The sequence below is a fragment of the Haliaeetus leucocephalus genome, unplaced genomic scaffold (assembly GCF_000737465.1).
Source record: "Haliaeetus leucocephalus isolate CR32 unplaced genomic scaffold, Haliaeetus_leucocephalus-4.0 Scaffold741, whole genome shotgun sequence".
In the NCBI taxonomy this organism is placed as follows: Eukaryota; Metazoa; Chordata; class Aves; order Accipitriformes; family Accipitridae; genus Haliaeetus; species Haliaeetus leucocephalus.
The window spans coordinates 3037868-3051547 of NW_010973177.1; the positions used below are offsets into that span (position 1 = coordinate 3037868).

General features: G+C 51.1%; 1 protein-coding gene across 1 annotated transcript; it reads left to right on the forward strand.

Moving 5' to 3' along the window:
• Positions 1-707: 707 nt before the first annotated feature.
• Positions 708-12906, forward strand: RNF24 (ring finger protein 24). The gene is made up of 5 exons (XM_010580751.1): positions 708-850; positions 7362-7404; positions 8412-8453; positions 11505-11584; positions 12631-12906. The coding sequence occupies exons 1-5, from the start codon at positions 708-710 to the stop codon at positions 12767-12769; spliced, it is 447 nt and encodes a 148-aa protein (XP_010579053.1). The 3' UTR covers positions 12770-12906.
• Positions 12907-13680: the final 774 nt, after the last annotated feature.

Consider the following 13680-nt stretch of genomic DNA (forward strand, 5'->3'; position numbering starts at 1 on the left):
TACTGAGGAATAAAGCTGAAACCTGCAAAAATGCCCTTAAACCACCAAACCTGGATCTCATGTGGAAAAAACAAACCAAGTCCGTTTTATGGCCCCTATAATTTCTTGGCAGTGCTGCCGTGTAGCACATCCTTGTCCTCTCCTTTCTGCCAGGGATGCTCTGGGAGCGTGTTGAACCTGTGCTGGTTCATGTGCATGCTCGATGGTTTTGGAGGGGGGATTTCTGCAGAATGAGGAATTGGTGTTGGAAACCGCAGGAGGGGAAGGGAAGGAAAACCTGCCTTGCTATAAGGCTTTCTGGCTGCTTTCAATATTTTGGCCTAATTAATGAGGGGCTTGGGGGACATTGACTGCAGCTGGGGCTGCTTGGATGCAAATCCCCGCCATCCATCTGATGCAGCATTTAACTTAAAGGATGACGTGTGTAAGGAAGAGGGGAAAATAGCTGGAGGAGAAGCTCACAGCAGGAGAAGAAAAATCCGGCTGATCCAGCCCCGTTTTGTTTTCAGGGTTACTGAGCCAGGGACTCGGTTTTGGGCAAGGATGCCTTCACCCAGGGAGGGTGAGGAGCGAGGAGGCAGCACTGCTCATTGCCCTCTCCTTCCCCTGCCACCTACCTTTGGAGGGAGCATTGGTCTCCGAAGGGCATCCCGTGCTGCCAAAGGAGCCTCACATCTGTGTTTTCTCCCTGTCTCCGCAGCCTACCCATGAGCTCGGACTTCCAGCATTACAGTTTCAGGATGCCGAACATCGGGTTCCAGAACCTGCCTCTCAACATATACATCGTGGTTTTTGGCACGGCCATCTTCGTCTTCATCCTCAGTTTGCTCTTCTGTTGCTACTTGATCAGGTAAGGGCAAGTTTGCCAGCTGCTTTCAAGAGCCGCCATGGTTCAGACCAAGGCTGTTGCTGATCCCTCCATCCCAAAAAGAGGATGGCATCACCTTGTCTTTCCACGGTGCGTCTCGTGCCAGCCTGATGTGACCCCTGAAGTGGTTTAACTTGCCCTCATCATCAAAGAATTTGCTCAGCCATGTAGTGTCAGACCCAGCATTCATCCCTAATAGACCTAGTGCGTACACAGTGAGCACTGCACGCCGTCTGTCCAACACGTCTTGGAGTTACCGGTCCTGCAAGGCAATTGCATTATCCGCTTTAAAACAGGAGATATATGTATGCTCAAACAGGCATGAAAATATGGTTGGCTTCTCAGAAAGACTGGAAAGGGATGTTTTATGGTTGCTGCTTTCTGCTTAATGTTTCAACACGTTTTCCTCTTTAATGAGTAACTTGTGTACTGTGTGCTTAAGAAATGTTTAATACCTGCTCTGTTCGTTATTGTACACAAATTGCTCATTCAACAGCACAGTTTAGAGATTAATGATGCAGAGTTGATTTGTTAATCTGAACGATGGGGAGCGGGGCAGGAGGGTTAAAGGTTGTTCCAGTTTGGGGCTTGTTTTAATTATTTTATGGGCCATTGGGGAGTGAGTTGGGCCACTAATTAAGAGGAGAAATTCTTCCTGCCAGAAGGAAAGCAAGAGGCAAGTGGGGAAAAACGTGGTGCCTGGGAATTGAGGTGGCGATGGGGACAAGTTGTGCTGATAACCCGGGATGTGGGGCTCACTGTGCCTCTCCCAGTACCCAGGAGCACAGGGCATCTCTGTGCTGGCATCAGCTGCCGAAATCCTGCGCACCCAGAGTTCTCCCACCAAGTTGCCGAAGAGCTTTTCCATCCCCTTTCCTTGCCCTCTGGCTTTTCAGATGGCCCCAGCTCCCTGCTAGCCGTACATCCATTGCATTCCCTCCATCCGTGCCTGTAAGACAGGCACCTGGTCTCTTCTTGCACCATGGAGGCTGCATCTGGCTGGATCACAGCAGCCAGTCCCACCAGGTTTTCTATCCAGAGGGTGTTGAAAATGTTTTGTCCTGTTTTTGTAGATCAGGGAAGCAAGATTTCAATGTCACCTTCTAAATATTTGATAACTTCTGCCTATTTTCAGCTCTGTACAAAGCAAAACCTCATAAAACTTGCAGATGAGCCCAAATCCAGGCTTACCCAGGTGTGATTTGGGCTGTCTGGGCATCATATCTTCATTTTTGCCTGCAATTATGCACAAGAAAAGGGTGTTTGAAGGTGCAATGTATCTGTTCACCCCGGCAGACAAAGCAGAAATACATCGAGGGGTCATCCCTGACCTGGCAATTTGTATCTCGGTGCTTGATGTTAACAAGGTCTGTGCTGGGATATTGCATCTGCGTCCAGTGTTTGTGTTTTAACTGGGATGCCAATGGGAGGGGATGCAAAAAAAATAAACAAATGGTGTTCAGAAGGCTCAAGGACATGTTTTGCCCAGATTGAGCTTGAATCTATATGGCTCACTTGCAAAATGAAGAAGTGTTTGGACTTTCAGAGTATTTTCCTGGGCACTGGGTCTTGCTGGGTGTGTTCTGCCCCAAAGAAGAAATAACAAGTAGTAATGTCTGGAAGATCAAGCCAGAAAATCTTTAAATTTAGAAGTTGGAGGCGTGTTGTAAGAGAGAGGGTGAGTAACGGGTGAAACTAGCCAGCAAGGGAAGTGGCAAATCCTTCATCTCTTCCTGTCTTTAAATCAAGACAGAGGACCTTTCTGGATGAGACGTTTTGGCTCCCATTCCAAGGAGTAACAAAGTGCTATTTAACAAACCACGATAGATGGGAGGTTGGATTAGATCATCTAATGATCCCTTCATAGCTCTAAACTCTACAGAGACTCTACAAATTGCTCCTCAGACCACCACTGCTGGCTCTATTATTGGCAAAACAGAGCCAAACAGGAATCCTCCAGCCCCCATTTTGGAGGGTTTCGCCATGCCATGGGTTTTAGGTGTGCCGATGTGCCCCAGGAGCATCCACCTCCTTTGAATTTGCTGTGTAATCTCAGCTTGTGTGGGGCAGAAAAGCTTGAGCTTTGGTGTGATTTGGAAAGCCTTGTAGATGGACAGCGGGATGAGGACCATGTGCCTGCAAGTGCAGAGCATCCCAAATGATTGCTCCAGGAAGGCTTTGCCATTTAACGCCAAAGCATTGCTGGTGCCTGGCTGCGTAGCAAGCAAATACCCATAGCCTTGCAGCAGGAGGATTTGGTATACAAAGTAAGATATTGAATTTAAGTTGAATTTTTCCCTGTCCTGAACCAGCTGCTAAAGCCTCCTGGATTACCCCATGCATTCCTGACCCCTTCTGCAATGAGATGCGTGGCTTTAATACAGAATTACATCTGGAGGCTGTATAAAAGAGAGGTGTTAATTTAACAAGCAGATGCACCATGGATCAAACCATGTCGTCACAGAGAAACCGACCCAGGGCAGAGGGGTGTGGGCAAGTACGATCCTCTCGGGAGCTCCAGGGCTCCGCTTTGCACCCGTGAGGGTTATTCGCAGGTAACAGCGGCTCGTGGCTTTTCCCAGGCCCTGCTTAGGTGCAGAGGCAACGCAGCCCTCCCTCTCCCTCTTCTCTCGTGACTCTCACATCTGCAAATATTGGTAAATAACAAGCGGAGCTCATAACACCATCCTCTGGGCCCTGGTTCTCATCGCCTGCTCTGGATCAGAGCATCCCATGCAGCCCTTCTCCACATCCCCGGCTGGGGAGGCATCCGAAGTGTGGAAGAGCCAATATCTGGTGTATTTACCTCTAATCACAGAGCTGACGGCATTAAATAAAGGATGCGCTGGCGGAGGAGGGCATGTGGGCTGCGCTTCGCAACTGTGTCAATACAGAGTGCGCTGCCCAGTTCAAGGGGAGGAAGGAGTGATGTTTTTAATCGGGTTGGCTCAAAATGGAGTCCAATAGGAATTTCAGCCAAAAGCTAAGCAAACATCATCACTGTCTGTGTGCAGTCCAGGCAAATCTCAACCTCTTCTGCCACTGCAAACCACTCCGGTATAAAGCAAGGGTCCCACTCTCACGGCTGCTGCCTCTGCTTGGAAAAATGAGGGGGAAAAAAAAGGGAAGAAAAAGAAATTTTGCAGGCAGCCGTTTGTGTCTGATCTCTGCTGAACTGATAAACAGTAACAACCTCATGTTGCCTTCAGTCCCCTAAAACCCAATTCAGAAGGATGCTGAGCCAAATGCTGTGCTTGCCAAGCATTTGAAAGGTGTGCACGCTCGTCCTGGGTAAAAGCTGCAGCATCCTCTCTACCTGTGCTTTGCTGTGGGTTGCACGGGGCTCGTCTCTGCCCAAACTGGAGCGGCTCAATGTCTATAGAAGGTGCAGGGTACATAGCCCTTAAAAAGCCATTTTTAAAGGGCTTTTTCCTTCTGCGTCCGAACTTGCCAGGATCAAAGTCAGTGGTTGGGTTTGGAGAGCCCAAGGAGCCGGACTGGGCTGGGGAGAGCGATGCAGTGATGGGGCAAAGAGCCAGTGCCCGGTAGCTTTATACTCTTTCTGCTGTAAAGTGTTAAATAAGCAGATCTTGGAGGTAAACCTGCAAAAAGTTGTTTCCTCTGCATTTTATTCCCATAGTTGTTGGCTTGCTATAGATGATTTGGAGTCATGCAGAGAAATGGAGTGCTCCCTTTCCTGTGGGAGGCATGGAAAGCTTGGGAAGAGATCACAAAATCCACGAGAGGCAGTTATTAAATTCAGGGATGGGTGACGGTGTGTGTACGTGCACGGTATCTGGCCACGCGCTGGCTTTTAAGATGCTGTGTGGTCCCTTATCTAAATCAGCCATCTGCCAGAAATTCCTCCAGAGTCGCAGCTCTTGACACGAGATGGATGAAGCCCTGGGTCCGATGGGGAGTAACGCTTGCCAGGACCCGGGGTCTCGTTACGACAGCTGCGCTAGGTCCGACCGGGATCCATCTGGCCCAGGATCCTGGCTTTGAAAGGAAAGCGTGGAGGAGCAGACCCAGCTTGCACGCTTCGGGACCATATGTGCTCGTGCCGTTCCCCATAACCTTCAGGGAGTTTTGGTTTGGTTTTTTTTTCTTTTTGGCAAAGTCTCCCCGTCTAGCTCAGCACCAGCCCGTGGCATTGTAGCATCCGTGCTCTGATGGCACAGAGCTGCACGGATCTGTGGCCAGGTGGTTGTTTCTTCCCCATCGCTGGTCCAGATGCCTCCACGGTGTCCGCAGATGCTTGGGCTTGTTCTGCGTGACACCTTCCCTCAGGTGGCTTTGGCTTATCAGGGCCAATGTCTCGGCAGCCACTCGGTGCTCTGTAAGACATGCTTTTTCCCGTACTGGGAGAGATTTTCCTCTTGTATGCAGTCTCCAGCCACGCATCTTGCTTTGCCCCATCTGTGTTTCATAACCAGTTTCCCAGCCGCCGGGATCCCTGTGGATTGGGCCGGTTTCATCCTGTTTTCTCTATTGTTCGTGCATCTTCTGCTTGTGTTTCTGCTCAGGGTCGTTGGCGGAGGGATGAAACCCCAGCCTTCTCCTTCCTGCCTGCTGCAATTTTATCCGTGGCTCTGCAGGCAGGTTCTCTGCCAGGCAGCATCATTAGAGGAGGTGGGATGGCTCCCTGCTAAATTCAGGGCTCAAGAGCTGACTTACTGCAACTCTCCTGGAAGCATTAAGGTGCATTTTTACCCATTCCTTGACTTTTAAGGCCCATGACATTTTGGGAGGGTGTTTTCAAGCAAAAAGGACAGAGATATTATTTTTACATCCTATTTTTATAACTCGCTCACTGCAGCCTTGCAGGATCAGAAGGCCTCTGAGAGCTCAGGGTGAAACAGCTGGGGTTTGAGACAGCCCCCAGAATACTTTTGGAGAAGTGAAATTACAGGCAAGGGGTTTCCAATTTGAAATCACACTCAAGGCTGGCTGGGGAAAATACTCCTATGGCTGTCCAAGCCCTGCAGACACACATTGACATCTTATTAAAGGTCCTTGGCCAACTCTTTATCCTCGATGACTTCCCTCTTGAGTTTCCAGAGTGCTTCGCTAAATGCCGTATCTTGTAATGAGAAGCAATATTAGTTGGTTGGGTTTTTTTAAAACGTATCTATTTTAGGAGCATAATCAGCTCCTCCAGCCAGCTGATACCTGCAGAGCACTCCACCGGGCTGTGGGAAATGGGCTGCTGCTTGTTCTGCTGTGGGAAGATGTTTTATTAATAATAGTTTCAACTGAAAACTGTGGAGGGATGTGATGTGTGTATGTTTGCTGTTTCGCTCAGTCCTCAGGAATGGGGACAAAGGCCATGCGTCCTGGAGAGGGGAGGCTGGGGAGGGAGGGGATGGGACCAGCCCTTTGCTTGTGGCTTCAAATTCCTGCTGCCGCCAGCTGGACTTCTCGCTGCAGCAGGTGTTTTTGGAATAGGTTCATCCCCTCCATCTCTGTCCCTTGATTTGCTCCAGGAATGGATGCTGTTGGGTAAAAAAACCCACCCAAAACCCCAAAACCATGCTAAGCATGATGCTTCAAAAGGTAGGCGGGGGGAAGCAGCTTATGCAGTTTATAATCCTGATTTTGCTCCACTGCTGCATCGACTCTGGCCCCAGGGCAGGATTGCGTGGGCTTGTCACCCTGTGCTTTAACATAGCGCACCCTCGTCTGCTCTCCTGATAAAAAAAAATCAACCCCAAAACAAAAAATCCCAAGATACAGGTTCGTTCTCCTGCAGTTTTTGGCAGCTCGTTATCTCTGGTTATTAAGTTGTCCCCCCCATGATAGGAGGCAAGAGATGGAAGATGTCCCATTACTGCTTTTCCAAAGCTTTCTGCTCTGGTGTTGTCTTCAGATAAATAGCCATCCTTTGCTTGCTCAACCAGATGGATGACCTCTTGTTGAATGCTTCTTCCTGAATGTTTGGGAGGCAGAAGCAGCACGATTGATCTTGTGATAGAAGATAAAGCTGCGTTTGAGGAAACTAACATCGCCCAAGCAGAATGATGGGGGCTTCGGTGGGAAACCTCTGAGCAGGGAGGTTTCCTTCCCTGTCCTTGCTCGAGTGGGAGCAGAGCTTTCCTCGGGTCTGAATACCCATCGCTTGGAAAATGGTGCCGCGTCCAGTCTAGAAATGGTTGGCAGTAGAAGCGGTTGGAAACTGGGGGTATTTATGGCACCTCAACAGCTTTTGCTGGTCTTAACGGTGCAGGTGATGTCTGTGTGGAAAATCGAGGAGGTTGAAAGAGGAAAAGGGGAGGAGGTTGCATGCTTCTGGATGGAGATGTTGCCCTCCCAGCTACAGGGAAAGCTGGCTGTTGCTTAAATGCGTCGTTTCACATGGCCATTCTCGGTTCTGAAATGAAAAATAAAAAAAATATATATTTAATCTGGAAAGCAGGGAAATGAAATGTTTGGGATATTACAGTAATCCTGATTTTTTTACTTGTCTTCATGTTTCTCCCTATTTTGATTGCAGGCTCAGACATCAAGCACACAAAGAGCTTTACGCCTACAAACAGGTGAGATGATACACAGTAAGTTGTCTTCTTCTCTCCTTCGGCTTAGTGCCATATCCACGTTGGAGTAGTCACTCCTGCAGGTTTCCTTGTGTTGTTCTTCTCCTTGGGAGGCTTTTGGTCTTTGAAGAGAAGTTGTAACACCCGGGCAAACCTCTGTCCCTGCTGATTTAATTTTTTTCTACCAGCTGGGCACCCCAGGAGCATCTCTCACCTGTTAGTCTCCAGGTCTTCACATTTTCAGATGAGGTTCCTGAGCGGTGGGGACATCTCCACCCCTGGAGCACCTCAACTGGGCAACCTCTCCAAACCCTCACGTTATTTCCCGCTGGTGAGCAGTAATGCTGTCACTTCCCCAGCAATCAAACGATGTTTTGTGGGGTCCGAATCTGCTCCCCAGGTTGGACCCAGCTGCTCTGGACCACTCGCAGCCATGGGGATCTCATAGGGAACACCTCCACATCACCTTGGCAAACCCAGCTGCTTTCTGCATGCACCCACACGCGCCAGCGCCCTTGTTAAAATAAACACGGCCAAGAGGTTGGTGTCAGGTTGCTGCTTCAATGTCCTGTTTTCTCCAGGGCTCGTGTAATTTTTCTGCCTCCGATCTGTCGTTCAAGCAGGAAACTGGGTGGAGTTGGGCTGATATGATAACACATGGTTGTCCTGGATTTATAGCCCTCTCCAGGTGTTCAGCCTGGATAAAGTGAAAACGAAGTGGCAGATGTCCGTGCAGGAGCTTGTTGCAGAGTGTGGGAGCCCAGGAGGTTTAAATTTGGGAGGAGACCTCCTGAATTTGGTCCTCATGTTAGTGGTTATAGCTGTGCCAGCGCTGCCTTCCTCCTGTTCCTGCACAGGGGTGAAGACCCGATGTGCTCGCTGGCTGTTTCAGATTTACTGGGGGTTTCCAGTTCTACTGGGACGCTAAATGGGATCTCTCTTTACGAAGACTTTTTCTCCAAATGCTCATGGCAGAAGCTGTGTCCTGACCCCGGCGCTCTGTCTTACAGGTTATACTCAAGGAGAAGGTGAAGGAGCTGAACCTACATGAGGTGAGTACATCCCTGGGGCGGTAGCGTAGCAGCAAAGACTCCCTCACCCTCCTCTTCCTCGCACTGGGGAGGTGATGGAGGACAGGCAAAGGCTGGCACAGGTAGGAGGCTGCAAAAACTCAAAATTAACTCCATCAGGAGCAAAACACACAGCTAGCGTGCTTTGGAAATCTGGAAAGCACAACTGTTTTACTTGTTTTTGGAGAAACGGGGCACTCCAAAGCCTCAAAGACTTCGTCTTGGTCTGTGAGTGCCTGGGGGCAGCACAGGGTGTTTGCGGTGATTTTACCCGGCTGCAGAGGTGTGCTGGCATCACCGCCCGCTTGCTGCCAGCAGCGGGGTTTGCTCTGCAGCCTCCTACCTCGTTACAGGGAACACGGCCAGAGTAGGTTAACAGCAGCTCCTGACGCTGCTTTTCTCTTTGAGCAAGTCTAATTGCTTGTTTATGCAGCCGGTAAAAGCACATCTGCAAAGGGGGTCTGCATTAAACCATCTCCCTCCTCCTTCTGGATCCCCTTTAGCTTTTACTGCATTATTATTATTTACTACATTATTATTATTATTATTTATTGCATTATTATTATCACTGCGATAAAAATCCGTGTATAAAAGGGGAGGCAGATGCAGGCTAAGCGGTGTATAAACAGTGTCCCTTGACAGTTATGCCCCCTCCAGCCCCGCTCTGCCTCGCCACCGTCAGAGCATGATGATATCCAGCACATCTCTGCCGGCCATGTTACTTGGGCAGAGTAAACTCTGCTGGGATTTAATTGAAATCGAAGATAAACACGTTCCCTAGGCTTCTGCCCCTCGCGCTCCTGGTTTGCAGCTTTGCAGAGGAGAGCTGGCTGGAAGAGGGAGGCAAAGGGATGTCTACTAGGAAGTATTAAGAATTAAAACCCCTTTTTTCCAGCCCCAAAACCACGGGGGTTTCTTCTCAGTTTTGGGAGGAGGGCAGAGCCCGCGGCAGCCGTAAGTCAAAGCCCTGGCGGACTTTGCATTTAAACCTTGCAGGGGGAATTGTGGCAGCGCCGGCCCCAGCCCCACGATGTAGGCACAGCAGTGGCTCCTTGCTGGGTCCCTCTGTGTTAATGAGTTAAGAGGATCTCTGGAGACTGAAACATGTCTCGGAGTAACGGTGTTACCCTAATCCACCGCTACCTACCTGCTCCTTCAGGTTTAAAACACATTAGTTGTTCTCTGCAGGTTTCCAGACTCTTTTAGGGCTAAGTGTCCCTATTTACAGACCATTTTTCATGCTGAAGTTGAGCAGCAAGCTGCTCAAACCCTGCTTCAAACACGGGCTGGATTTATTTCCCCTAATGACAACAAAAATGCCCACCCGCATCCGAGACACGAGTCCGCTTGTCTGTTAAATACCAGCTCCATTTGTTTATAAGCTGCTATTTTATTTTTAATTCCCCGAGCAGAGCAACGAGAGCCCGTCCCACATTTCATCCTCACCCTACGCTCCCTGCAGCTGAGGCTTGAGGCCCCTATTTCTGATCTGCTCACATTAAATTGACTTGCAGTGGGGTTTTTTGCATGCATGCAGACTTAAAAGCACTTCCCGCAGTGAGAAGCTCCTTGAGGGGGGGGATTTGGGAGCACGCCGGAGCTGGGAACGGCAGTACTAACCTTCCGTCATCCTCCTCCATCACCTCTGTTCCCAGCTCGCCACAGCTCTCCCAGCCCAAACGCTTTCAGGGAAGATGAGGGGTCCATGGGGAAGGGGATAGAGCAGCTCCAACTCTTCCCTGGGATTTGGGAAAGGCTGGAAGGGTTTTGCTCCAGCCCCTTCCAAAACATCCCTTTTCGGGTGTTTGGATTTTGGTATTTACAGTAAGCGGTTCTGGAAAGCGGAGCACAGGGGGGATTTTGCAACATCACGGGATGGCTGCCAGGGCTCGCCTGGAGCCTTGCAGAGGGGAAAGTCCCCACCAAGCTCTTCAGCCCTATGTTTCTGGGTTTGTTTTTCCTCTTTTTTCCTCTCCCTGGCTTTCCCGGGGCTCAAGATGTCTGCGTTCCTTGGGGACCGATCCGAGCAGCTACGCCAGCATTTGCTCACTCAGTAAAAAAGTCTCCGACGAGCTTTGGGTGGCTGGAAAGTATCGATGGGCGCCGTGTCCCCGGGAAAGCCGGGAGCCTCCGGCCGCGCTTGCCAGCCGCCTGCTTCATCCTGAAGGCTTTTGGCAATGGGGCTGGCCCTTGTTTCAGACTGCTGGAGACTCCCGGGGGGGGGCAGGGGAGCGGGGCTGGGAAAAACATATACAAAATCCCCAGGAATATCCAAAATGAGTCAGGAAAAACCAGCAGCATGGGGGAAGGAGATTTCGGCTGGGTCTTTTGCCCAATGGGAAAACAGCCACCAACCTTCCCAGCCCCGGGGCGGAGATGCTGCACCCTTTGCCTTTTCCTCTTCCCAGAGTTATCCCTGAGGATGCAGCTCAGTCCCAGGGACCAAGCAGCTGCACGGATCCATCCACCTGCACCCTAAAGCCTCTTGGCACAATCAAAACACATCCCAGCCTTGCGGCTGCTGCTCCTGGGAGGGCTCCAGGGTCCCATCCACCGGGAAAGGGAGACCCAAGGCTCAGCCTGCAATCCCAAAGCCTGGGAAGTGAAATCTGGGAAGGCTTTAGGGGGGATTTCACCCCTCTGCAATGCAGAAACCTCCCAAACGTGACTTCGGCAGCAAAGGGGAAAAAAAAAAAAAAAAAAAAAAAAGCAGTTTCTTGGTCAAAACAGAGGGTTTATAGCAAAAGAGGCATTTGCTTTCCCTGTGGTACTAGGAGGTATTGCTCTCTCCCTGCAGTGTACCCTCACTGGCATCAGAAGCCAAATTGCCCTTTTTTTCCCCGCCGAGCAAAGGTAGGGGCGAGGCGAGCACTGGGAAAAAGATAGAAACTGGCCGAGGACATTGCTTAGGGGGAGGGTTTTTTCGGGGAGAGTATTTTGGCCGGTTCGAAGATACCCGTGTAGTTTGTATGTGCAAAAAGAATGCTTCCCGGCTGCTGACTGCCTTCTCTCTCCACCTCTCGCGTCTTTCAGATCTGTGCCGTTTGCTTGGAGGAGTTCAAGCCCAAGGACGAGCTGGGGATCTGTCCCTGTAAACATGCCTTCCACAGAAAGTGAGTGCAGGGAATGGGACATGGAAGCTGGGCTGCCCCAAATCCTGCCCAGCGGCCCCAGGAGGCTCTTGGTGTCAGGTCTCCTGGGGCCTCTGCTCCCCTTTCCAAGGTTTCTTCCCACCCCAATTCCAGGGGAACAGGGGAATTGCAGCAAAAGCCCTTTATGGAATGAATTGGAGCCTTGGGAGCAGCAAAAGTCCAGTCGTGAACTGGCAAAACCGCTTCACTTTATACGTTCCAAAATGTGTATGTACATTTGTGTGTGTATATATATTTACATATACAAAATTTATATATATTTATAAAATAGATATTCAGAACCACAGCAACAAGCTCCCCAGGGAAGCAGTCACGGCCCCCAAGGCAGTTGGCGTTCAAGAAGCATTTGGTCAAAGCGTTTGGATTTGGGGTTTAACTTGTAGGTTGCCCCGTGGCGAGTCAGGAGTTGGCCTCGATCATCCTGATGGGTGCCTTCCAACTCAGTCTATGCTTCTATGAAAAAAGTGCATATAAAATTCATAGTGGTTTACATTTTTCTAAGATACATACATATAAAATTTATATATATACAATATATACACATTATATCTGTATGTTGTGTATATATATGATGTGTATATACAGTTGATAGGTTATGTATTTATAAAATGAATACATTCATATATGCCTTTTTGTGTTGTATATATGTATTTTATGTCTTTTTATGCATGTGTATACATTTTTTATCTATTTTACGAATAGATATCAGTTATATATATAAAAATATATTATATCCATGTGTATATACACACACACAAAAATGTCCTAATACCATGTACGGGCACCTAAATGCCGAATTAAAAATTCGGCAGCATCAGTGCTCCGGGGAGGGCGACAACAGATCCAACCCGGCCCATGGCCCCCCCCCAGGCCACGGCCCGTCACCCACCGTGGGGGGGACAGGGGTGGCTGCCACCCTGATGGGGTTCACGGAGCACCAAGCTGGGTGGTGGGTTTGCAGCACCTGTGTAATAACCCCCTCCCCGTTGTCTGTGTCGCCCCCCCAGGTGCCTCATCAAATGGCTGGAAGTGCGAAAAGTGTGTCCGCTCTGCAACATGCCGGTGCTGCAGCTGGCCCAGCTGCACAGCAAGCAGGACCCCGGCCCCCCCCAGAGCCCCCTCCCCGGCGCAGAGAACATCGTATAGCTCTGCCGACCCAGGGACTGCCCCGCCGCCGGCCCGGGGGGACTCGGAGACAACCAAAGCACTACGGCACCAGCACGGAGGGACAGGCGAGGACGCGGGCGGCCGGGCGGGGAGCCCGGAGCACTTTATGGTGGGGGCACGTCCCCGCCGGCCGAAGCAGAAGAGCCCCGTGCCCCAAAAACCTGCCTCCGCGGAGCCGTGCCGGGATGAAGGGTCTCGCACTCGAGCCCGGGCTCGATTCCTCTCCCCGGGGCGACGAGGGGGACTCTGGGTCCTCCGCGGGCGCCCGCACGACATCCTTCTTCCAGCACATCCCTTCTTCCTGCACGACGTCCGCCGGGAAGCAGCGTGGGACACGACGGAGCAGCATCGAGCCACCCGATGGTGCCCCGACAGCCTCCTGCAACGCCGCGACGTTACCCCCCTCCCCGAACGCCCCGGTACGCTTCCCAGCCCTGCTGCCCCCCACCCCGCCGCTGGCAAAAACGATGCCCAAAACGCAGGGTGGGGGGACGGGGACCCTGGAGCATCATGGCTGGTTCCTGCCCCGTTCTCCTCTTTGCCCTTATTTTAACAGGGTTACCTTTGCCTTCGCAATCTCTGCCTGGAAAATTGGGTCTCAGCGCGGCGACGCCGGGGTTCATGCCGCGGTTGGGTGCCTCCTCGGCACCCGCTGCTCCTCCGCAAGGGCTAACCGGGGTGGGGAAGCCGGCGTCGCCCCCCGGGGATGGCAGGGTGGTAGTTGCGTGGGGGCTCCCGGGCTTCGGTTACCCTGCTCACCCTCCCCGTCCCCTTCCTCGGCGCGATGGGCTACCTCAGCGGGGCCGTTAGTCCCTCCGATGGGCGCGATCCTGGCGCGAACCATCAGCGGTGAGAGCCGGAGGCCTCCCCCTCCTCAAAACTGCAGCACG